The sequence below is a fragment of the Carassius carassius genome, chromosome 25, assembly GCF_963082965.1.
Source record: "Carassius carassius chromosome 25, fCarCar2.1, whole genome shotgun sequence".
Classification (NCBI taxonomy): domain Eukaryota; kingdom Metazoa; phylum Chordata; class Actinopteri; order Cypriniformes; family Cyprinidae; genus Carassius; species Carassius carassius.
The window spans coordinates 23,730,822-23,754,281 of record NC_081779.1 but is presented as its reverse complement, the minus strand read 5'-3'; the positions used below and the strand labels follow the sequence as shown (position 1 = coordinate 23,754,281).

General features: G+C 37.4%; 2 protein-coding genes across 2 annotated transcripts in view; one reads left to right on the top strand and one right to left on the bottom strand.

Moving 5' to 3' along the window:
- On the top strand, window positions 1–1,350 carry LOC132104764 (forkhead box protein A4-A-like). Its single transcript, XM_059510312.1, has 3 exons — window positions 1–235; window positions 474–569; window positions 656–1,350. The coding sequence occupies exons 1-3, from the start codon at window positions 38–40 to the stop codon at window positions 1,232–1,234; spliced, it is 873 nt and encodes a 290-aa protein (XP_059366295.1). The 5' UTR covers window positions 1–37; the 3' UTR covers window positions 1,235–1,350.
- A 3,095-nt stretch (window positions 1,351–4,445) lies between these two features.
- Window positions 4,446–23,460, bottom strand: part of LOC132104463 (regulating synaptic membrane exocytosis protein 3-like) — a 68,573-nt gene continuing 49,558 nt past the window's right edge. The window contains exons 3-7 of the mRNA XM_059509943.1: window positions 11,122–11,263; window positions 10,590–10,702; window positions 9,668–9,769; window positions 9,422–9,561; window positions 4,446–6,632 (exon numbers count right to left, since the gene is read on the bottom strand). Of these exons, the coding sequence (XP_059365926.1) occupies window positions 6,420–6,632; window positions 9,422–9,561; window positions 9,668–9,769; window positions 10,590–10,702; window positions 11,122–11,263 (710 nt within the window). The 3' untranslated portion in view covers window positions 4,446–6,419. The remainder of the gene's footprint in view (window positions 6,633–9,421; window positions 9,562–9,667; window positions 9,770–10,589; window positions 10,703–11,121; window positions 11,264–23,460) is intronic.

Sequence of the window (23,460 nt, the reverse complement as noted above, 5' to 3'; positions counted from 1 at the left end):
ACATTAATGAGGAAGGGCCCTACATCTTCTTTAGCCGATGTGCTTCATATATAGACCCCAGACTACACACAGACCCTCATCATCACACAGCTGTCCTTCAGAGATGCAGAGAGAGACAGACATGCTGCTGGTCAGGAGAAAATACAAGAGATACTCCAAACAGAAGATGACCTACCTGGGTCTGATCGCGTATGTCATTCAAAATGCGCCTCAGAAGAAATTAACGTTTCACGAGGTAAGTTTACATTTAATTATTTGCGACGCTGCTTCACAAACAGAACTCAGTCGGTTAATGTAGGGCCTAGTTTATACTATTATATTTATATATTTAGCAATAAAGTTTCCTGTATTTTCTAATTTAATGCGAACATATATTTAACATTGTTGTCTTTAATGCTATTTCAGAAACATGTAGGCAGGCTTTTACAATATTTTGGTTTGTTTGACTGACTGTAACTTTGTTTCTTCATCAGTTAATGAATGCGGTGAAGACATTTGTGGATGGCGACAGAAAAGGTCTCGAAAATAATATCAGAGTCTGTTTATCATCAAACAGCTGTTTTGTAAAGGTACGTATAGGCTAATTCTTCTTCTCCGTCTTCGTATTGTTATTATTAGCTACTTGTATAATAATGTATTGACTTGATATTTACAGGTTCCTGTAAATCCAGAGTGTCCAAATGGAAAACGCAACTTCTGGAAAGTGGATGATAGTAAAATCACCCCAAAGATACTGCGGCGACACTTCCGCGGTTTGCGCGATGTCTTCCCAAACTTTTGTGAAACCATGGAAAGTCCCTCACTTGAGAATGCGACGGAAAACAGCGCGACCTGCAAACACCCCGAGGGAGAAAAGAAGTTCACCAGCCCGTTTTCCATAGAGTCACTTCTGCAGCGGGAAAGCAGCGCCACCGCGAGGCACAGACCGGTACTTTGTGCAACAAGGAGCCCGGAAAACGGGTTTGTGGGCCTCGCATATGGAGACCGCGGTTTAGCGTGCAAATGGAAAACATGGGACTGGTCCAATTACACTGCGTACGCCTGTTTCAGTAAATCATTCTCACACTTTTATTTCCCTACTTACAGTTTAGGCCAAATGGATGATAGATGTAGTCTCTCCGATGGACCCTCCAAGAGGATGCGCTCAGTCTCTGAACTGTCCTGTTACTGTACAGTACCTGAGAGCATTAGGCAGTTCAACCAGGGCCTACATGTAAAACGGCACTTACTGTAACATAAAAATACTTTTCTTAGTTTTCATATACATCTTACTGATTTACGTTGCATTGTTAAAAATATCTGACAGCTGAATATATTGCCAAATAAATCTAAATTGAAGCGTGCTGTGGGTGAGCGGATTACATGTTGTTGTTGTTTTCAAACCCAATAATTTATTCCATTCAGACACAAAGACGAGATGATTCAAATAAAATTTATTGACCTCCAGCTTCCAGCAGTCAATTTGCATGCAGATACAGGCTTCAGTCAAAAGGTTTTTTAGTTTTCAAAGTTTCCCAACCTTTTCTTACAAAACGGCGTGCACCTTAAATAATTAGTTCTGCAGCGTACAAACCACAAAAATACGTTGTACATTATCAAATACTGCACATAGAAAACATTTACAAAGCACAAGTATAAAATTACAGCTTCCCCGTACAGCTCTTTACCATTCTGTTATTCCTAAACAGCTCAAATCATCTTCTAAAGGTTTTGGGGGCCACTCTTACTCTGATGAATCTTTGATCGTGCTCTCTCAAAGTGCAAGACTTGATTGGGTTACATGTAGTGGATGCAACTGGGCATCATTTTCAAAGTAGCTACATCTCACATGAAAGTTGAAAACTGTGTGTGAGGGTGAGCATGTTCCAGCAGTGTCCTGTGCTGTGCACAATGTCATGAATAATATGAATGGCTGATTTATGGCAACAACAGAAGAGCTGCTTACAGCTTTGCTACATGGATGAGAAAACAGACTACAAATGACTTTACATATGTGAAATAAACAAATTGCCAGTGACAGTCTTTTAAGTCCAACCCAGAAGCACAATAAATTCAAGTTTGCAATCATATAAATAAAATAAAAATAGAAAAAAGAATAAAATATTCTTACATTATTTTTTCAATTTCTTCGTTGAGTGTGATCTCAAAAAATAGAGCCTACATTTAATGCACCACGTGGCTTTTTGAAAAAAACAAACACTGACATGTTGCAAAGAGAAAACAATGCTTACTTTCTTCAGATCATTTTACAAATCTCAGTGAAGTAAATAACTTGGAACAGGCATGCACTGAATGTTACATTTGACTTATAGGCACAACTGATATCTGATATTAATCTTAGTTTTTTAGCAAAACTGAATGAATGTTCAAAATCAATAGTGATTGAAAACAGCCTGATCTAGATTCCAGGGATGTTGTGCTCATGTAAGCCTTTAAACATCGACACATACCGGGTAAAGTTGTTATTCTGTCACTCAGACACTGTTAAAGAAATATGTTTTATAATACAACCAGATGAAATATTTAATACGTACATTCAAGTTAGAGATACTGTAGTATCACTAATAATATCAAAGCAAAACACTCAAGGTTTTCAGTGACACATCTAAGCCTGATGATAATCTCTCAAGCAAGGCAATAAACATCCAACAAATCACTCTGTAAGATAATTCATTTTACAAAAATAAGATAAACGCTCAATATATCCTCATTAGTCTTTATATTTGTTCACAAACGTAACAAAAACAGTATTAGGGGTTCATAAAAAGGGTTTAAAGGAACAGTTCCAGAAATGAAAATATGCTGAAAATGTACTTACCTTTAGTAAGTTGTCGATGAGTTTGTTTCTTCATCAAATTTAGATAAATGTATCATTTCATCACTTGCTCACCAGTGGATCCTCTGCAGTGAATGGCTGCCGTCAGAATGGGAGTCCAAACAGCTGTTAAAAACATCAACATCGGCACCCATTCACTGCAGAGGATCCACTGGTGAGCAAGTGATGAAATGCAAAAATTCTCAAAATCTGTTCACATGAAAAAACAAACTCATCTACATCTTGGATGGCCTGGGCTGAGTACATTTTCATTTTGGGTGAACTATTCCTTTAAATGACCCAAAAACAGATGTAAATTTATTATATTATTATTTGAAATTAAAGCAATCTCTCAATATCATAAAGTACCTGACGAAGCAAGATCTCATAAAATGAATGATCAAATTCACGCATCATTCTCAGTTTTACAATCTACTGTCCATTTCTGAATGCAAATAAAAAGTAAGCATGAATACCAGGTTGACCACTTCCAACTGTTTCCACACAGAAACGCTCTTTCAGGTATATTGAGCCTTACATCATAACATCACACTGATATTGATCTGTATTCAGTGTCTTAAGATAATTCTCCAGTCAGACTGGTGTCACCTTACACTCGCACACAAACTGTGCATGCCATAAAACTGCCAAAAAACCTGACTTCTGACTTCACCATGTATAAATTAAAAAGCATGAAGTGGTCTCGCATATAAAAGCATGAAGTACGAACATTTAAATGAACTAGATGCCAGCCACTTTTTCTGGTATCTTATTCAGAAGTTACATCATTATACTCAAAGATTTGTACAGATTATCAGCACATCACAGAAGCATTTGACAGCTTTATCTGATTACTGTCAAAACAAAATCGATCTGATCGTTCTCATTCCATGTTAAAATATCAAAACGCATCCAAACCACAGAAATCTTGGAGCGTCAAATCTAGATTTTTTTAGTTAATTTTTTGTCAAGGTTGCATTTGGTTTAGCTATGGACTGCAACAAACTACATCCATTCACTACATCTGAAAAAATAGAGCAGTACAGTACTAATATTCATGCATTCAGACTCTTTTCATTTTGCAAAAATGCAAGACCAGTTAGATTTTGTAGCCACTTCATTGTACAGTAAAGGGACACTTATATTATCCCAAAGTCCCAAGAACGTAAAATCACATAGAAAAAATATCAATGTCTAATAGTCATTTCATACATGTGTTTACCAAGGACAAACATTCAACTGCAAATACAATTTGTTTTCAGTACAGTAATACAATTTTATCTTAAGTAACAATTAAGAAATTTTTTGTTCTAATTTTATGTACAGACATTTGTCTGTTAGTGGAAAAGAGAAAGGTGCAACACAATCAAACATGTGCAAAAACAAAAGAAGCAAGACGTGTATGTGAAAGATAACAGAGACTAATTTTGATGGGATGGAAAGTGAAATATTCTAAATATGTCAAATTTCTGAGGATTGGGCGAAATACAGTAATTTACCGTTTCAGATGAAAATAAGAACGTGTAAAGTCACATTTTTGGGGGGGGTGAGATTGGCAGATAGAAGAAAAAGCGTGAAAAAAAAACCAATAGTTAAATATTTCAAACGTTGATGTGATACAAAAAGAGATTGTGCGCTTCCATCAAAGAAAGTTTGAACAGATTGAAGTATACAAATGTCTTTAATGATTTGGCATTTATATGGGAATGTAGAAATGAATAATTTTCTGGTTTGTACTTTTACTATCACATATGAATCATATTATATGTGTTGCCATCACATCTGCAGACCAATCTAACATGAATAAAATGATGAGCTGGTACAGAAATATTGTGATGTGTAAGGTACCTTCTTCTGCTCTGATATATTCAAAGGCTGACAGGAGTGGGATGAATACTTAGATTTTTACCTACAGTGCTGCTTTCCATCCACAAGTCTAAATAACACCAAAGATCGAATGAAGAAACAGTCTAGAGCCACTCATCTTCAGAGACGAAGCTAAAGAAGACTGCTGATTGGACAGAAGTTCAAAGACAAAAAAAAAAAACAAGTTTACAGAATATAATTTGTTCTGGGCTTCAAGATCCTATTGAGAGCGACCCCATCACCAGTCCTCATGTTGTTACGTGTGTGTTTTGTAGTTCAGCGTGACCTCCTGAGAGTAGCAGATAATGGGAAAGGCCTTTAAAAGTTCCAAATGCTGGTAGAAAGAAACCCAAAACTACTTGAGGCGGTAAAGTCTAATGTGGCTCCAACTTCCCAGAAATCTTCGGTACTTGCTACAAGAAAAGTTCTCTTGCTTGCCAGCGGACACCATTTGGCATATCCCACAATGCAGCTGTGTATGAGGGTTGCTGGTTTATCAGGACAGTTGGTTCTCCTTCGGAGGGTTCAAGTCCCTCGGACTATGTCTGCAGCTCGGTGCAGATTGTGTTGTTCAGACAAAAAGTGAGAATGAAACATTAGCAAAATAAATAACCTACCATCTATAAGTCGAAGTAATTTTAAAGGCAAGCTTAAAATAGCACTTTACATATTTTGCTCAACAAGGGTTGCGAGTTAACGTGCAGAATGCAATCGATAAATACATGAACACAAATATCGATCTATATATTTAATTATTCACTTCTCTGAAAAGAAAAAAACAAAAAACGCTACTTTATTCGATAGGAATCGTGTGCATTTCTACTAAATAACCTGACATGTGGAGTAAAGCCCTGCCCTTTAAAAGTTGAATTGTGTATGTAGTCTAGAGGTGCGATCACATTTAATGTTGCTCTGCGAAATCTTTCAGGTGAATTCCAGTCATTTCTATAGGAATCCATGCGATTTGGAGTTTTGCGTTAAAGTCCCAAAGCTGATTTCGTTCATCTTCAAGTTGGTCAGGCGCAATTGCTGCACTAAAAGTTGCTTGGTTTGAAAGTGACTTCATATATCGCAACACTTTAGACAATGGAAAATGGATTTCTTTGCCAACGTAATTTCGCCTAAATTTCGCTAATGTGACCGCACCTTTTTTTCTAATATGTATTTGTTTTTTTGCATCTTGTCTAAGTCACTGACTCTGCTACATATCCATACTCAATAACATAACACTATAGATAATAAGAATTGCTTTGGTTTTTAAAAAATAAAACTTTGATTGGGTTTGGCATAGAGAAATGACTGACCCTTGAGGGTCCGGAAACTACTAGTCTTGGAGAACCCATTCTGCTTCCTGTGTGACGTGATGTCAACACGAATGCTACATTGTCAAGAACATTTCTCGGCAGATTTATCAAATGCCTCTACTGGTTGACCTCTGGAAAATGGATCTGCATGTAACTAGCCATGACTGATTCTTGACTACCCTACAACCGCATGTTGCTGGTTACACCCATATCCATCTGGGAGGGTGTGTGTGTTATATGTGTCACACCTGATTTGTATCCAACTCTTAATATCTGTATCGGTAAAGAAGAGCGTTCCAGCTCCGGGCGAGTTAGCTGGATCTATCAGATTGTGTGTTCATGCGTTTGGGGTCATGGCGGGGTATATTGAACAAACATACACACACACACAGAGATTTAGAATGGGGCTTATTTAAAATGGGGTCTGGATGTGTCTAGGTGCACGAGGGGCTGGCGGCGCTCTCGAGCGAGGACTGGGAGAGTTGGCGTGTCAGGGGGCCGATGCTGGGGTCCGCTAGAGAGGAGGTGGGGAAGAGCTTGTACCAGCCGCCCACCATCGATGTCAGGTCTAGATCATCCAGGAGGATCTGAGCCATTCCCATGAAAGACTTGCTGTCCATGCGACCGTAATCGCCCCACACGATCACCTGGGCAGGTTAAAGGTTACAAATGAAGGATCAGCACGTGGAGAGGTTTAATACACTTTGGCCACAAATATAGCATTTGCACTTGGTTTGATTAAAGTTTCTTATGTAATGCAATGACATTCAAGCATTTTTATGAGTGTCTTAAGTTTTAGTCACATTTAAAAACTTTCCAGTGTACTTTGTTTTTGATTTGAACAGTACATTTTTTGTTTCAGAATTGATGATTTAAAGGAGCATTGCGTAGGTTCTGAAATTTCTAACCGTTACTGACACCAGTGGCCGTTAGAGGAACTGCAGCCAGTCTCATGCTCGTTCTCAGTGCGCACGCTCTTTTTTTTTGTTTAACCTACGAGGAGTGTCTGTGGGAGTCTGAATTGTGCTGGAGGCTGGACGCTTCTTTCCATCCGCAGAGTCCATTTGAAAACACTATTGCCGCTGCTTACTATAATGGCTGGTGTGCCGTACGGTTGTAAGCCCAAGTAGACGAGAACGCGCATGACGTCACATTTTGTGAATTTTTAAATTTTTTGTTTGAATTTTTTTATGCAAATGCACCACTTCAGGTCATATAAATACCTTGTGAGTGGGCTCTAGGCTGAGTGACAGTGTTCACCACTGTAGTTGCAAGACGTCTCATCCCTCCTCGTCCCATTGAGGGACCGAGTATGGGGATTCCAGAGACCCGGACATGGGTGCCAAATCATGTCTGTGCACTGAATGCTGCTGTGTGCACGTACGTCTGTGCCGAGGGAGGCCTCAGACAGGGACCCACAATGGGCAAAGGAAGGAATCCCGTGAGGCAACAGATGTGTCTGTGTCTGACTAAATGACTCCAGTCAGCTGGACCGTCTTGGGATGGAGCCCACAATCATCTCGGAGAGAGACCTGTCACCCAGAATGTGAATGGTTTGCAGAAACCTAAGTTCCTGCTGACTCCAGAGGAGATAACGGGCAAGTTGTGGCATATGAGGGGAACGGCTACTGCCCTAGTGGCTGGTGTTACTGTGCTCTCTGTCCAGACTAGCACGTACTTGCTCTGGATCAACAGACAAGACATCCCCAAGAAAAAAGATCTGCCGACAACTTTTGGGCAATCGAATGCTCGTACAGACAGGACACGAACAGGTCACTAAGGCTGCATGGCTGTTGCATGAAGCACCTCAATCTATCCTGGATGCTTCCATTGTTAGAATGGTGCTTTTGGACACAGATCTAGAGGCACACCCACCTGTAGAAACAGAGGTCCTTCCAATGATTGGAATGGGACATCAGCTCATGTGAAAGCCCCACGGTGCGAGCTAAGGTGCAATGCTCATCTCAGAACTCGGTCATACAGGCAATGCTGAAGCGGTTAAGGATGCCATACCCCAGGAGCTTCTGAACCGCTATTCCGTGCTTGGGACCCCCAAGCATCTCTGCACCATTAGAGTACAGACCTCCTCAAGGTGTGCTGCCTAGAATAGGCTTGTAGATAGACGTGGTGATACTGGTGTTAAGCCGCAACATCCGTTACGTCACTTGCTCACCACGGCAAAGACCCTTACCGTCGTTTTTTTTTTTATAGTAATAAAAATAATTATGTTCGGTAAAAGTACAGACACTACAATTAAAAACTGAACACGGCTGCTCAATGCAGCGTGCTGAACGACAGACGTATCACAGATCAGATTTAATTTATCCAGTGAGGAGAGCTGACTGACAAGAGTGAGCTGAGACAGACAAGACGATGGGGGATGATTTAGTTTCGAAACTAAATGCAAAAGCACCTGTTTGGGAATATTTTGGATTTTGAAAAGCATTTTGACTTTTGCCGTTTATCTAAGGGGATTTTGGAAGTTTTTTAACATTTGTTTCTTATTTAACTGGTTCCATATATTTTGCTGATTTTTACTGTATTTCAACTTTGTGTGATTTATTTATTTTATTTAACATCAAGGTCAATGTCGTGCCTTCATGCTTTCTTACTCATTTTGCTAATAAACGTTCTACGTTTCTTATTTATTTGGTTATCTAATATACGTTTACTTAGCCTATTTCCAGTTTTGTATACCTATTTAAACTTTATGTAAGTTGTTTTATATTAAGCATTGCCTGCCCTTTAGTATGGTGTATTTTTATTTTTTGTGTTAATAAAAGTTCTATGTTTTATATATAGGCTAAAGTGAGTTTGACGTTGTATTATATTGTTGCATTCAAGCAATTGACACTGAACTGCCGATAATTGTGCACGGTGCTATTAAGCTATTTAAAAATTAAGGAAATCGAGGAAAAGAGGGAAAATTCAAACAAACTCAAAACGAAAAAAATAGTTTTCCACTGAATTGTCGCTATTTGAAAGTGAAAGTAAAATTCGAATGCTGCTTTTACAAGCTATTTAAAAGAGAAAAACGTGCCCCCACCCCAGCGGTGATACCGGTATTATCGGTGTTGCATACGTCGATTTACTGACATATTTATACCTGGATATCCGGGGTGTGGCCAGCTATGCAATTTTTGCTTGCCGGTTTCACTGGCCTCTTCCCAATGATGTCAGAGCTGTCTTGGCTCAGAAGTGCAAGCCCTAATGTTGTAACTTCAACACAACGTCGAGGTGAACGACTGAAAGGTAACCGTAATATCTAACTCTCCTGTGTTTCCATCAACATATTTAAGACTGCGCAAGATTGTTAAAACATTTTATGGCCTTAAGTACTTTTTGGGACCTTTGTATATATATATAGATGTTAGTATGCTGTTTTCTGAAGAGTGTGTTTGTGAAGGACAGCTGGAGTGATTTTGACTTGTAGTACCTGTAGCACTTTCCCCTGTGGGCTCTCGTCAAACATCAGCGATTGCTGGAAGGTTGGATCCAGGGTTTTCTTCACCACTTTAGTTTTCTTCTTAGCGAGACACATTCCATTCTCCAGGACATAAACCTTTACATAAGTTGCTGACAGAGAAAGAAACATGCAATCACGAAACAGTGTTCTGTGTACTTGCCTAACAGGTGATGTAGATAAAATGAAACAGCTCAGTCATGTTTAACGGTGGTTTACCTTGAATGTTCTTTGAGCCTGGTTTAGGGGTCAGACCTCGGGCCTGCGTGATTTCGACCTCTAACTGACCCCCTCTATCCACCACACCAACGTAAACATCACCTACAGAGAGGAAACCATTCACTATAAAACCTGCTTGCAATGAGATCAATCAACAGCAGGTGGAGACAAAAGAACAAAATATAACCTCCACTCTTGAGGGTTTCTACCTTGACATCTGATCATAACAGTGAGAGTTAAACACATATTATGTCTAACAAGTCAGTGTCTCCAGTTTAATCGACTTGAGCTCATGAAAAGGTTGACATTCACCATGCATCATATTATTTCTACAGTTTATATACCATGCTCAGTGTGCATATTTACTGTACACACAAACACCTGGATGACTTACATTGTAAAAAAAAAAGAAGATTTTTTTTTTCTCTGCCAGGACATTAGCGATTAATTTTATGGACATTTCTATTAATCCTGAAACACAACAAAATGCAGTGCAAAATTCAAAATACAGGTAAAACACCCATAAAAACAATTTGTACGGTTCCTTCATACAGTATATTGTTTCCTATTTTAACGGATTATTAAAAGAGTACTACTAATTATTAACTGAATGTTTTCTGTACTTATTTGCAATGAAATGAAAATGCATTATACCTAAATGAAATGCATTTATCTGAACTTTAAAGTGCTTCTCTTGACCCACTTAAGTAGGGTCAGAATTACTTTGAAATACTGCTGAATGTACTGACAAGCATTTATGATAAACATATGAATAAATATACTTAAATATATGAATGTATTAAATGTAATAATAAACACATTTTTATATGAAATCAAAATGACATTTCAGAATAGCCCTTTTTATGAACATGATGGCAATTGTTATATTGAGTGCAAACTGGACAGCATGCAGGTGTCTTACCCATTGGCGGTGTGGCTAACGTCTGCCGCCCCACTATCTGAGCAGGACCAAGACCGTCCAGGAAGTCACTGAACTGGCTCTCAGGGCCGAGGCGAGTGGTGGGGAAGATGAAGCTGAAATACACCCAGTGAGATCTGTGATCAATCTCACTCATCAATACAAAGCAGGTTTGTTTCTAACCAGTGCGATATACAGTGCTACTTTATCGTATACTTGCCTCATATTATACACAGATGGACGAATCTCATGAAACCTGTCAAGTTTTGACCATATTTATGGCAGCAACAAGCTATTATTTTGATAAGCAATGAATCTGTGGATTATTTATTTAATTAAATCAATTACTCAGATGAAAAAAATCTAAATAAAACTTAACTGCTGTGGTCCTAAAAACAGGTTTCTGCTTATTTTCTGAATATTTTCTATTTTTTTATTTAATTAATTTTGAAATGTGGTTTTTGTGAGATTGGGTCAGATCTAACCGCACTCGGTTGCAGTGATCAATTGTTTTGAGGTGGTTGGTCACACTCACGTCCCATCAGAGCTGTTGCTGTTAGTGCTGCCATCTGTTGAGTCCTTACTGCCCTGCCGTGTGACACGGTTCCTCATCTCCACCGCGATACCCGTCTCTGTGCTCCGCCGGATGGTGCTGCGTAGCTTCTTTGTTCCACCGTCTACACAAAAATACACATATGCAACACTGGTCTTTCTCCATGAATAGAGCACCAAACTACTGGGCTTGAAGCTCCTTAAAAATATATACACTCACTGGCCAGGTTAAGGTACACCTGTATATATAATTAATATATTACTACGGGGAAAAACAGCATAATGGGTAAACTGTTTGGAGAATATTATTAGTGCGTGTTTGGCCTAAAACAAGCTCTCGCTTAAAAGGGGCCAAGCAGCTTTGGGACCAAAAGATTTCTTTTTATTATTATTTTAATAAAACTTATTTTTGCTATAAATTCATTTATTTGTTTGGCTATCTTCCTAAACTAATGCAGGAAACAGCTGGTTATTGTAGTTAACTAAAACTAAAACTTATAATACAATCTCTCGTGTATAGTGTATACGTATATATATATATATATATATATATATATATATATATATATATATATATATATATATATATAATAAAATACATTTAAAAAAGAAATAAAATAAATGACAATTAGAAATGTTTTATATATATATATATATATATATATATATATATATATATATATATTTTAACTAAATTAGCTATACTAAGATAACTAAACTAAAATGTAAGTAAAAATTAATAAAACTGGCATACGTTTAAAAATGGTATAAAATTACAAAAACACAAAACATAATTACTTTGCCTAAAACTACAAATTTTAGGCATTTCTGAATAAAATTTCTGAATAAAAAACATTTCTGAATAAAAATGATAATATTATCTTGGTATCCTACATTATTATGACATAATATTGTTACATGGTAACATAGTTGAATGACTATGCTTTATGAATGCAATCAACACAAAAATGTGTAAATATTCAAATATTAGGAGAACTTTTGGCAATATTAGTCTGATGCTCTAGAAAGGGTCTAAATGATGTTAAATAATAGTGTCAATTTTAAGCAACGAAGGAATCATGCATTAACGGTTGCATGCAATACGTGGGACACAAAAATCACACTTGTTAATTTAAATGAGTTAAAATATTTTTTATGCAATTAAATATAATTTCAATCGATTATATCAAAATGATAACATTATATGACTACAACATAGTCAGGAAGGTCTAGTCCTCTGTGCCTTAAATACTTAAAAAAAAGTCACAGACATTGACGTGTAATGGAAAGCGACACAGATATAAACTCCTAAAATGTAATGTCATTTAAAACCGCACTGCATGAACAGCTCAAGTGTTTATGAAAAAGACAGCTGAGCTTATATAGTCTGGTCATATTTCAAACCAGCAGTCATTAACTTGGGGACTAATGTAAACTCATGTGTACCCATACTCGGTGTGACTTCTAGCTTTTGACATACTTTCCTTCCAAACAATCAATCAATCCAGACAGAGCAGAAGAGCATGATGATCATTCAAATGCTTTTGTCCTCAAGCACCAAATATAGAAATCAGAAGAGAGAAACACCATGAAAACGGTTTATCAAGAACACAGTAGGTGTTAATAAACAATGCTAAAATTAACTTTTAAACTAAAAACCCTCATATTTCATGTTCACAGAAAGTTACCCGGGACTTATCTAGTATTATCTAGTGCACACTAGGGTGATCCCCATGCAGCTGAGCTCCAAAAGTGACAAGAAAAAGCAAGCAAAAGTACTGACCAACTGATGCATACTGCACAAAAAACCCGGAAATCTCAAGCTCCGACCAGCCTGCTGCATTTACAGAGTACTGGGTTGATATTATGAGTGCTTTGTTCTAGATTCTTGGCTTCACATCTTCACATTCAAAGATTTTTTTGAGGCAATTAGGAGCAAGGTCACATGTCAAACTCTACAATGAGGCTAAAGTTGCACCACGTTGAAAGGCACATTTGATTTTATTCTCTTCTAAACCACTAAATGGCAGAAAAACATACCAGTGCTTTTCCTAAACATCCACGGACCACGTTTTACTATGCATGTGAAAATGTTCTTGATTATTTCCTTTTTATTAATGTGGCGCTACTTTGAAACAATCTGGATTGTATAAAGTGCTATATAAAAAAGGCCCTCACCACCTCATACATTTGTACGATTTTTAAACAAAACAAACCACTTTTTATGATTTATTTTCTAACAGAATATGTGGCTCCATCAATGTTCAATAACAACATATTGCTTTTGCCATAATGCACTATGGGAGCAGTGAAAAACACATTTTGTTTTAGGTGTGCCTTCAGCTTTGTTGTTATGTTGTATTATGGCACCATAAGTCAAAGATCTGGCCATGTGAGACTCCGGGGTGTTATTCTGTCAACCGTGCCTCTAATTCTTTCGGATGTCCGTGAGTCTGTAGAATGATGGCAAGCGGCTCACAAACCTGGAAGATGCACAAGATAAGTGCACTCAGCAATCTGTTAGAACCTGGCAATGAAGGCCAAGCTGCTGACCTCACCATATAAAGTGAGAGAGTGGATGAGAGAGAGAGAGAGAAACAGGCTGCAGATCAGCTGACGTTGAGAAAGAGATAAAGAGAAAAACATGGCGCTCCATTCTGTGCCAAAGATGACATCTCAGAGGTAATGTTTGTGAAGACCAACAGAGACTGATGATGGCTTCATAATAACCTCCAGGATCAGATAAGAGCCAAAAAGACAATGAGCAAACTACAGTACTGTTCTGGGCATTTAAAGGGATAGTTCACACAAAATGAAAATTCTGTCATCATACAATTGAAAATATCCCTCATTAAGAGTTCATTTGTATAGATTCAAACATTTATTCCAAGTTCAGATGCACTCAAAAAGATAAACATGCCAGTTGTAAAAAAAAATAATAATAATAACATAGAAAAGCAAACTAGGTCAAAAACAGAAAAAAAAATACACTACCATTCAAATGTTTGGGGTCAGATTTATTTGGAATACTTTTATTCAGCAAAGATGTATTAAATAGATCAAAAGTGACAGTAAAGACATTTACAGTGTTTCAGTTTTAAATAAATGCTGCTCTTTTGTATTTTCTATTCATCAAAGCATCCTGAAAAAATGTATCACGGTTTCCGCAACTGTTTTCAACATTGATAGATCAGACATGTTTCTTGTGCATCAAATCGGCATATTAAAATGATTTCTGATGGATCAAGTGACAAGAGTTCAAAATATTGATTTAGAAATTGGTTAGAGAGTCCTAGAACTTAAAGACGGAGCATCAAATGAAATGAATGTCTACACAATGTTTAATAACAAAACAAAAAAACGACACTGCAAATGATGCTATGTTCTGATATGAAGCACAATAGTGTTTCTGCAGAAGAATACATATAGACAGACTGCAGAACTGAAAGTATTGCATTCCCAGCAGACACTTGCTTACTGTCATGGAGCTCACAGTCTTTAAAATAAAATAACTGCAAGAGTGAGTGCGAGAGACGGGGAGAATGAGAACAGCTTTCTAAAAATACAGAGAGAACATGCACAGTGTGGGCCACGGCAACACAGAGCAACAAGACAGCAGTCACCATTCACTGAGGTGTTCAATTAAAAATGAACTATGTGTGATTGTGGAAAGACAGATGATGTAAAACACCACAGACACTGTGGCAAGCGAAATATGATATGTGACATTTCAGAACAGATACTTTGTGAAAGAGAATAACTGCATGTTATGCAAAGGGAATTGTGCATTTAGTTGACACTGTGTCTCTGTTGAGCCCTCGGGCAGGACCGTATGTGTGCCAGTGTTGAATCTGTGTTTGCAGTGGAATAAAGTGGCAACCGAGTTCAGAGATGTTGATTCTATAGGGAACAGGAACAGTGTGTGTCTGTGGAGTCTTCGTTTAAAGATGAACAGGGTAAATCATTTCTATCAGTATGCCAGTAAAAATATTGTTTACGTTTATTGTTTATGTTTATGTTTTATTTCCCACGTCACTTTAAATCTCATAATTCTGACTTTATCACTGAAAAACACTTTAAATCTCACAGTTTGATTTTATATCTCATGATTGCAATTTTAAGTCTCAATGTGAAACTTTACATTTTGCAATGTTACTTTATATCTCAATATTGGACTTAAATTTGCAACTTCATCTCATAAGGTTTCTAAAGATCTCACAATTCTAAATAATTTGATTTTATTTCTTCCAATTGGAACCCTTTCTCGTTACTGTAATATTTGAAACCTCATATTTTGAATTTATGTTTTGCAACCTGTGACTATTTCTCTTAATTGTGACTTTATAATATCTCACAATTGCTACATTTACATGCAACAATATAATCAGTTTGTAATCGGACTGATGGCTCAATCAGACGGAAAAGCCTTCATGTAAACACCTTAATCGATCAGATTGAGCTTGATCTGATTTGAGGGGGTGGTTTATTCCTCTTCTAATACGATTGAGTGCACGTAAACAGATTGAACCACGAAACTGAAAGGACTGTGCATGTGCAATGATGCTGAATCAACGTAAAGACGTATGACATGCGAAATGAGTGGATGGTTCTTACTTTTTTAATAAAGTGTTGTATAAATGCATGTCCTGTCATTATAAAACTCTCCTTTCTCTCAGCAACTGTGAAGTGGAGAAGAACAACATTGTTTTAGATCCTCATCCACAGGCAACCCGTTTTGGGCATGGGGAGGGGATATTTTGTGTGTGTGTTTGATAAATATGAGCTACGCAGCCCCGCAATTGACATAAAAAAAAAAAAGATTTACTTATTCGTTCCCTCAATGTCCTAAACCTTACACCTTACTAATTAATTACTAATTAGTAAGCACAACTTACTAATTCGTTCTCTCGATTTATAAATCTTGTACACGATTTAGCAAATCGTATAAATGTATAAATATGTAAATATATAAAATGTATAAATCGAGGGAACAAAATAGTAATCATGTGCACGTTTTAGTTAACTTTTTTCATGCATGCCATGTGCGGGGCTCCTTAAACAGCAGTACAGCACAGCGTTTTATATGTATATTTATCTATAAATGGGTAAATATGAATTTTACCTGTTGAAAACAAATAAAGAAACCGTGTAGGAGAGTGGTTATTTTGTACAAACATATTTTAACTTTCACTATTTCCTATGTGTGCATGTCAAAAAAATCAATTCCAATTTGAAGCTTGTGACATATAAACACGCACATCAACGTAATATAGAGTTCATGTAAACACTACAATCAGATTTATCAATCGGAATGAATTCAGTCTGATTGAACCAAAAATTGTGCATGAAAACGTTGCCAATGAGAGATCAAGTCTCACACCTGCTATTTAAATCTCAAAGTATGACTTTATATCTCTGTATTGGACTTTGTATTATGTAACTGCCTTTTAAAATCTCACAAGATGACTTTAAATCTTAAAATCTCACAATGCGACTTTTAATCTAAAATTATCTGTAACTCAAATGCAACTTTATATCTCACATTTGTTTATATCTGACAACTCAAATCTCAAAATGTGACTGAATCTTGCAACATGCTTTTTTTATCTTCACTGTTTGACTTTTATATCTTGCAGATACAGAGTCAAACCCGGGTCCGGGTCAGGTCCGAATCTATTACTTCGGGTCCCGGGTCTATCGATGACTAATTGATTGACTAATGAGTGGATTCAGCTTGGACATGGAATAACATGGATAACTTTCTTGTCTGAGGATTATAATGCATCACAGGCAGTCAGGTACAAGGACGAGAGACTACGGCTCCTTAAATTAAGATAGGTTTTTTTATTTTTATTTTAGACTTGTATCCTCCGTAATTCGGACTTTGCGAGTTCAACTCGGGAGTGTGATCTCCCCCCGAATGGGACGGCGCAATTCGTCCAGTAATTCTGCAAACAACAGCGTACTTGATGACGTCAGTCAGCTCACTTTGGCTACTGCAATTTTTCTCACTGTATATTAACAATAAGAAGAAATATGATATCAAACACTACTGCCTCTTTTCGTTTTCATTTAAAAATATTATAGCCAAAGAAATGTAGTTCAGGGAAATGTGTATATATACAGCCTACATTGCAATGAAACAAAATATTATATCAATTGCCTCTTTTTATTTTCCTTTTACCATATTAATAGATCAATTGAATAAAGACCAAAGATTACCTGTTAGATTTACCCAAAACAAATTATATTTTATGTTTAACCACTAAAGAGACATCAGAGCCAGCGGCAAATGTCAGAAGGACTAGCCGATGTGAGGCTGCTCTCGGTGGATACATGATTACTGAGCTCTCGCTGATCGCGTGTAGCTGATCGTCTCCAAAATTGGTTAAACACATTTTTAAATAAGTATTGGCTTTATACATAAACCACAGATTTGAGTTTTAGGTTTTAAATAACTACATTATCGCCTGAAATGCTTTTAAAACTACATTTCATGACACAATAACAGTAATATTTTGAAAATTATCAGAATAAATGGTGGTTGAAATCACAATGCTGCGTGAACTCAACCAATCAGGATGTTTAGCGCACAAGTCCCGCCCCCGAGAGTTCCGGAACTTTGAAAAAGTACCACCTCGCCAGCAGGGACTTTCTGAGGGGCATTTTTTTTACCCAGAACTTTATTTAGTTCCTGGTTCCTGCGGTGGAAACACACCGAGAACCAGGCCAAAGTCCCTAGTTCCTGGGTAAAGTTCCAGTGGTGGAAACATGGCTATATTACACTATCGTGACATTGTTTCTCATAATTGTGAATTAATTTCTTTCAGTTCGACTTTACGACTTTATTTCTTCTTTTAAACCTCGTCTCACAATTCTTCCATAGACAACCACACAAACACAGCTCTGTCTGAACCAACTATTATTCTAAACCCATAAATGCGTATTATTCCTGGTCCATGTATGGAAAGCAACATATACTGAGGGGTGAAAGCTTTCTCCAAGATGCTTATAAAACACATTTAGATCCTTCTATATATGGATCTATCTCCAGTCTATTTCTTCCCCCCTCAGTCCTTGTCATTTGACGGCTGTTCCCTTGTAGCCAAACGCCTACTCTGCCTGTTTTACCCAGAAGCCTCTCGCTACTGATCCACAGTAAATAGCAGAACAGCGGGAGAGTCTGTCCTTTGGGACACTTTGATGAAATATTAAACAGTGCAGCTCAGAGAGAAACAGCGAGGGATGGGGTTGGTTAGAACCAGGGCTAAGGGCAAGAGGTGCTAAAATGATTCATCCACATGACACCATCCTGAGAACGGCAGCGAACCCTCACATGTGGCCTGAAGAGTGCTCCACCTGTTTCTCAGAGTTAAACGACAGTGCACGAGAGCAGATGGACACAAACATGCTATTTTTACCTTCACACAAAACTTGTCTCCACCCATGGCTATGCTGAACAGTGCATCAGCGTTGTCATGTGTGTTGCCAGCTGCGTCCCTAAAAAAGAGAAGTGCCCTGCGAGCCGAAGACACATCCTTCTGTCTGGTATCTGTGGCAACAGCCTGCTCTCCCCAGACAGATATCACGGGGTACAGACATTTTAGATTAACTCGAGCTAAAAATACTGCCTTATCGCCCAACAGGACACAACTAATCAATGGCTGATATTTCAGGAAGATCTTAGTGTGGGCGGTCTGTGATGTGAAGCGGCCGTTGATGTGAAGGAGAATCTAATTAGGGGGCTTCCACAAAATAAACAGTTTATTCACAGACTAAGTATGTATCAGGAAATATACGACAGGAGCTTTTTCATCAGCTGAGAGACTACTGTGATGACATGCTCATCTGAGCTATTTTGGGATGTTCAGAAATGCATACTGTCACACTGCTCATGCTGTTTTTGGGGTGGTGTATGTGTCCTATAGCCTACTGAGTGGTACACTACTGATGATGTGTCATAATGATGTGAATATCCGGTTGTGTTTCTTCTCCCCAGGACTGCGGCTACAAGTCAACCCACCTAAGAAGACTTCTCCAACATAATCAAGGCTAGTGTTGTGCTGAATTATTAGAGATTGTAACACCTAGTCATATTAAGTACATAAAATTGAGTGACTGCAGTAATATGCCAGTTATAATTAGTTTCATACATATAGCGATCGGTATAGGTATCTAATGTGGAACCAAATTCATTTGTGTAAAGCACTTTTTTTCCTCAATATTTATTATTATTAGTATTTTTTTAATGTTAAGTATCAACACAATATAGTAAGTAAATATTGTGTTGACATTTTGGAAATGTTATCAATAATTAGCATTTCCATCACCTATGTAAACAGTTTGAAAAAAATCTTCAAAAAGAAAAACAAGCATGAAACTCGTATATTGAAAACTACATGAAAGAATGCATTAGCGACAATCAGTTTTTATAAAGCAGTATGATATACTGTCAGAAAACTGCTTACTGCTCAGTTTGACAGTGTATACTGTCTGCTATTTTTATAAATTAATATGAAACTACACATTTCAAGAAGTTTTTTACACATAGTGTGTAATATAAAGGCACAGCTTGAAGTATAAAGTATGTTGGTATTCTCTCAGTGTAACATACCATTATTTGAAACCTTTAATGCATACTGTTTTACGAAGTAGATAGAAAGTACACAGTGAGAAATGGTTTTGGTATTCTATGATTACAAAAATGTTAGAACAGAATACCAACAAATTGCACAGTTTGAATGTGTAGCATGCTTTAAAAATGTCTAATTACTTGCAACAAAATATGCTGCATGTTATTTCCAGCATGCATTATGCTAGTATTCCACTCCAAACATATCTTATCCAGATCAGTCTGTCAAAAGATAAAACAAATCTTTACACAAAACTTAACCAAATTATTTAAATGATGTCTAATTTAAACATGCAAAGTAATGACAACAATATGACATTCTAAGTCTTGCCTACTATAAAACAGTAAGGCAGTATGCATTAAGCATTGCGCTAGTATTTTATTCTGAGCATACCCATTGTCATTTGTCCTTTTAATGACACTATAGCAGGATATATTACATTTTCCATTAGGGACCGAATACATGTTTCTCGACTGGCTTTGTGCCTCATCGGCTGTCTTGACGCCTGCCTGAGAGACTCACTAGACTTCTCATCTCAGCAGGAGACACCCGTAACACATTATATACTGTTCCTCACATCTCCATGACGAAGAGCATAATTGATGAGAGACAGTGACTGATATAAAGTGGATGACAGTGAGGGACAGGGAAACAGAGAAAAATGGAGAAGGGGTGCTAGGGTGGGGTTTCTATTTTTATATCTGTAGTCAGGAATATCTTTGCCGAAGGAAGGGGAACTGTGGAGCAGCAGACAACAGACAATAACCATCTTCATCTTCAATCATCCCGAGTCCCCGATTATTGAGATTCATAAAAAAGTGTCAAACCCAAACCTGCTCTGTACTTTGCTGTGCAGTTGAGTCTCTGATCAACCATTAATCCTAAAATATACTTCACTGTTCATGTAAACGCTAGGGTATTTGTAAAGTGCATGATGTAAATGTCATCATGCAACTCCATTTAAATGACTATAAAGACATTTTATCAGTCAAAACTTTTAGAAACTGCACAAACAGTGGACAAAGATGAAGCTCTTAGTGTGTATCTGTTGAGCGCCTGTGTTCAAGCAATCTAACATATTAAATGAATAGTTCACCAATAAATGAAAATTTGTTGAACGAATGGGTGCCATCAGAATGAGAGTCCAAACAACTGATTAAAAGATCACAGTAATCCACACCACTCCAGTCCATCAGTTAACATCTTGTGAAGAAATAAGCTGCATGTTTGTACAAATCAAAACCATCAAGACATTTTTAACTTCAAACTATTGCTTCCAGCTTAAATATCGAGTCATTTTTAGGTGAAATATTCATTTAACTTCATAAAGCATCTTAAATATGTGTTATGCAAAAACATATTCACTTGCAATGAGCTCTGCCAATCATAACAAAAGTCTTAAAGTTATAGTACCAAAAACAACAATAGACACTATTTGACTTACTTTAACTATATATGAATGCACTTTTCTTCCCATAAATCATGAAAAGGAATAAGAGTGTCCAGGTTGAGGTAGAAAGGGAAAGGTTGTGGCATCCTCATTGTGAAGGTGAAGGTCAGGCTGTGCAGATGGCTGGTGGGTCCTGAGGCTCAGGGCCAGGTGGTCATCATCTTGACACGGACAGGCTACATCACACCACTTCAGCCGTTCATGGCCTGTTCCCACGCATACTGTACAATAACATTCTTCACGGAGTCAAGTGGTATCAGTTAAATTAAGTTTTGCAAGAAAAGTCTGACTTGGGTGAAAATTGTGATTGGTCAAAGGGCTGAGGAAATACAGATTTAAAGTTGTAAACATCTTAATGATGGGTTTGTTTCTCATAAAGCTGCAGCTTTTTGCTTCACAGGACATTAATTGATGGACTGGAGTATAGTGTGGATTACTACAAGTGATGTAATGCAACATTTCTCCAAATCTGTTCCCATTAAGAAACAAACTCATCTACATTTTAGATGGCCTGATGGTTAGTACATTTTCAGCAAGTTTTCATTTTTAGGTGAACTTTTACTTTTACTTTTTTTTCAGCCTCAACAAGTTAAAATCCACATGCCATTGATTTGAAGGAACAAACAGTCATCTTCCATCTTTCACTAGGACACAGTGCTAACATATACATGCAGGCGCCAGTTTACTAATTGATTTACACTCTTACATGTTCTGTTTGTCTTCAAACACAAACAGTGTATATACAAAGGACAGAGAGTACTAGCAAATTACCTCTATTGGATGCATCACACATCCATTTAGCAGTGTACAACAGAGCAGATTTTTAACTGCCCACTCAGAGTGTTTAGTCTGTTCCTACTGAAAAAAACAGCTTAAACCAACCTAAGAAGGTTAGCTGCATGGTCTTAGCAGATTTTAAATGGTATAACTGGTGTCACAGGTGAGTATTTATATGGCTAGAAATGCCCAAAAGCTCCCTAAAATCAGAAAAAGACCAGTTTAGACTGGTTTAAAAGGTTTCTCTGCTGTTTGCATTTTGGTTAAACAGGATTTTGTTTAGCAGCTTTATTTTCTCACTGGTGTGAAGGTGCATCCACACAGATCTCCACCAGAAAGCTCTTCACATCTCCAGCTTGATCTTATTAACCTCCAGTGGCCCAATATGTACTAGCTTCATCAACTGTCTTCCTCTTCAAGCCAACACCTTGAGTCCATTCACACCCACGACTGAGCACACAGGAAGTCTGGGAGCTCTGCAGTGACCCCATCCCTTCTTTTCTAATCCTCTAGTCTCTAATGCTCTCTTCCTCTCTCTCTCTCTCTCTCTCTCTCTCTCTCTCTCTCTCTCTCTCTCTCTATCTCTCTCCCCCCACCCAACCCTGTTTCCATGGTAATGCTGTCTGCAATGCACCAAGATCTCATTGTGTTGGCCTCGCGCTCGGCTTGTTTGCTTCCAATTCTACAACTCTCAGCCAATTAATCTGCCTTTTTTATTTTACTCTACTTATCTTTCTGCTTGCTAGTAAGACATCTGGATCTTTTTTAATGTTTAGAAAAGTTGTTGACGAGTCCTTCACTCCTGTAGAACTCTGTTGTACTCTGAATCACATTGTCAATCTATTCATGCATCTACAGTATATATTTATGTATCTATATATCCATCCATCCATCCATCCATCTATCTATCTGCATTTTGTTTTGTTTTTTTGTTTGTTTTTTCCATTGGGACCAGTTTCTCAATACTCAGGTCACTTTATCAAAACTGTTCACACATTGAGCACAACAGTGGTCTATGTATGTAGGCTAAACTGTGGATCATTTATCATTGTTTTGGCACCAAAGTGACTGCATCTTTCAATTTACATGAATTCTTTTCTCGCCAAGACTTTGTCTACAACACAAGCCAATTTGCAAGTCCACATACTCTTTTCAAGTTAAACCTAAATTCAAATCCTAGCACAAACTGAGCAAGACAGCAGTTTGCAGCATTTCTACAGTAATACCATTTTGAAATATATTCTGAATCTGAAAAATCAAATATTATCGAAGCAATTAGATAAAAACGGAATGATGTAACACCTACATGCCTTTTAATTTCATTTTTCTTCCATCTCTTCAAAAGATGAAACTTACAAATAATTTTGTACTGTAATGTAAACATGGACTATGTAATGTACTGCAGTGAATCTTTTACAGTAGAGAGTGTCATTCTTGCTTTGTGAAGAAATTTAACAAAATA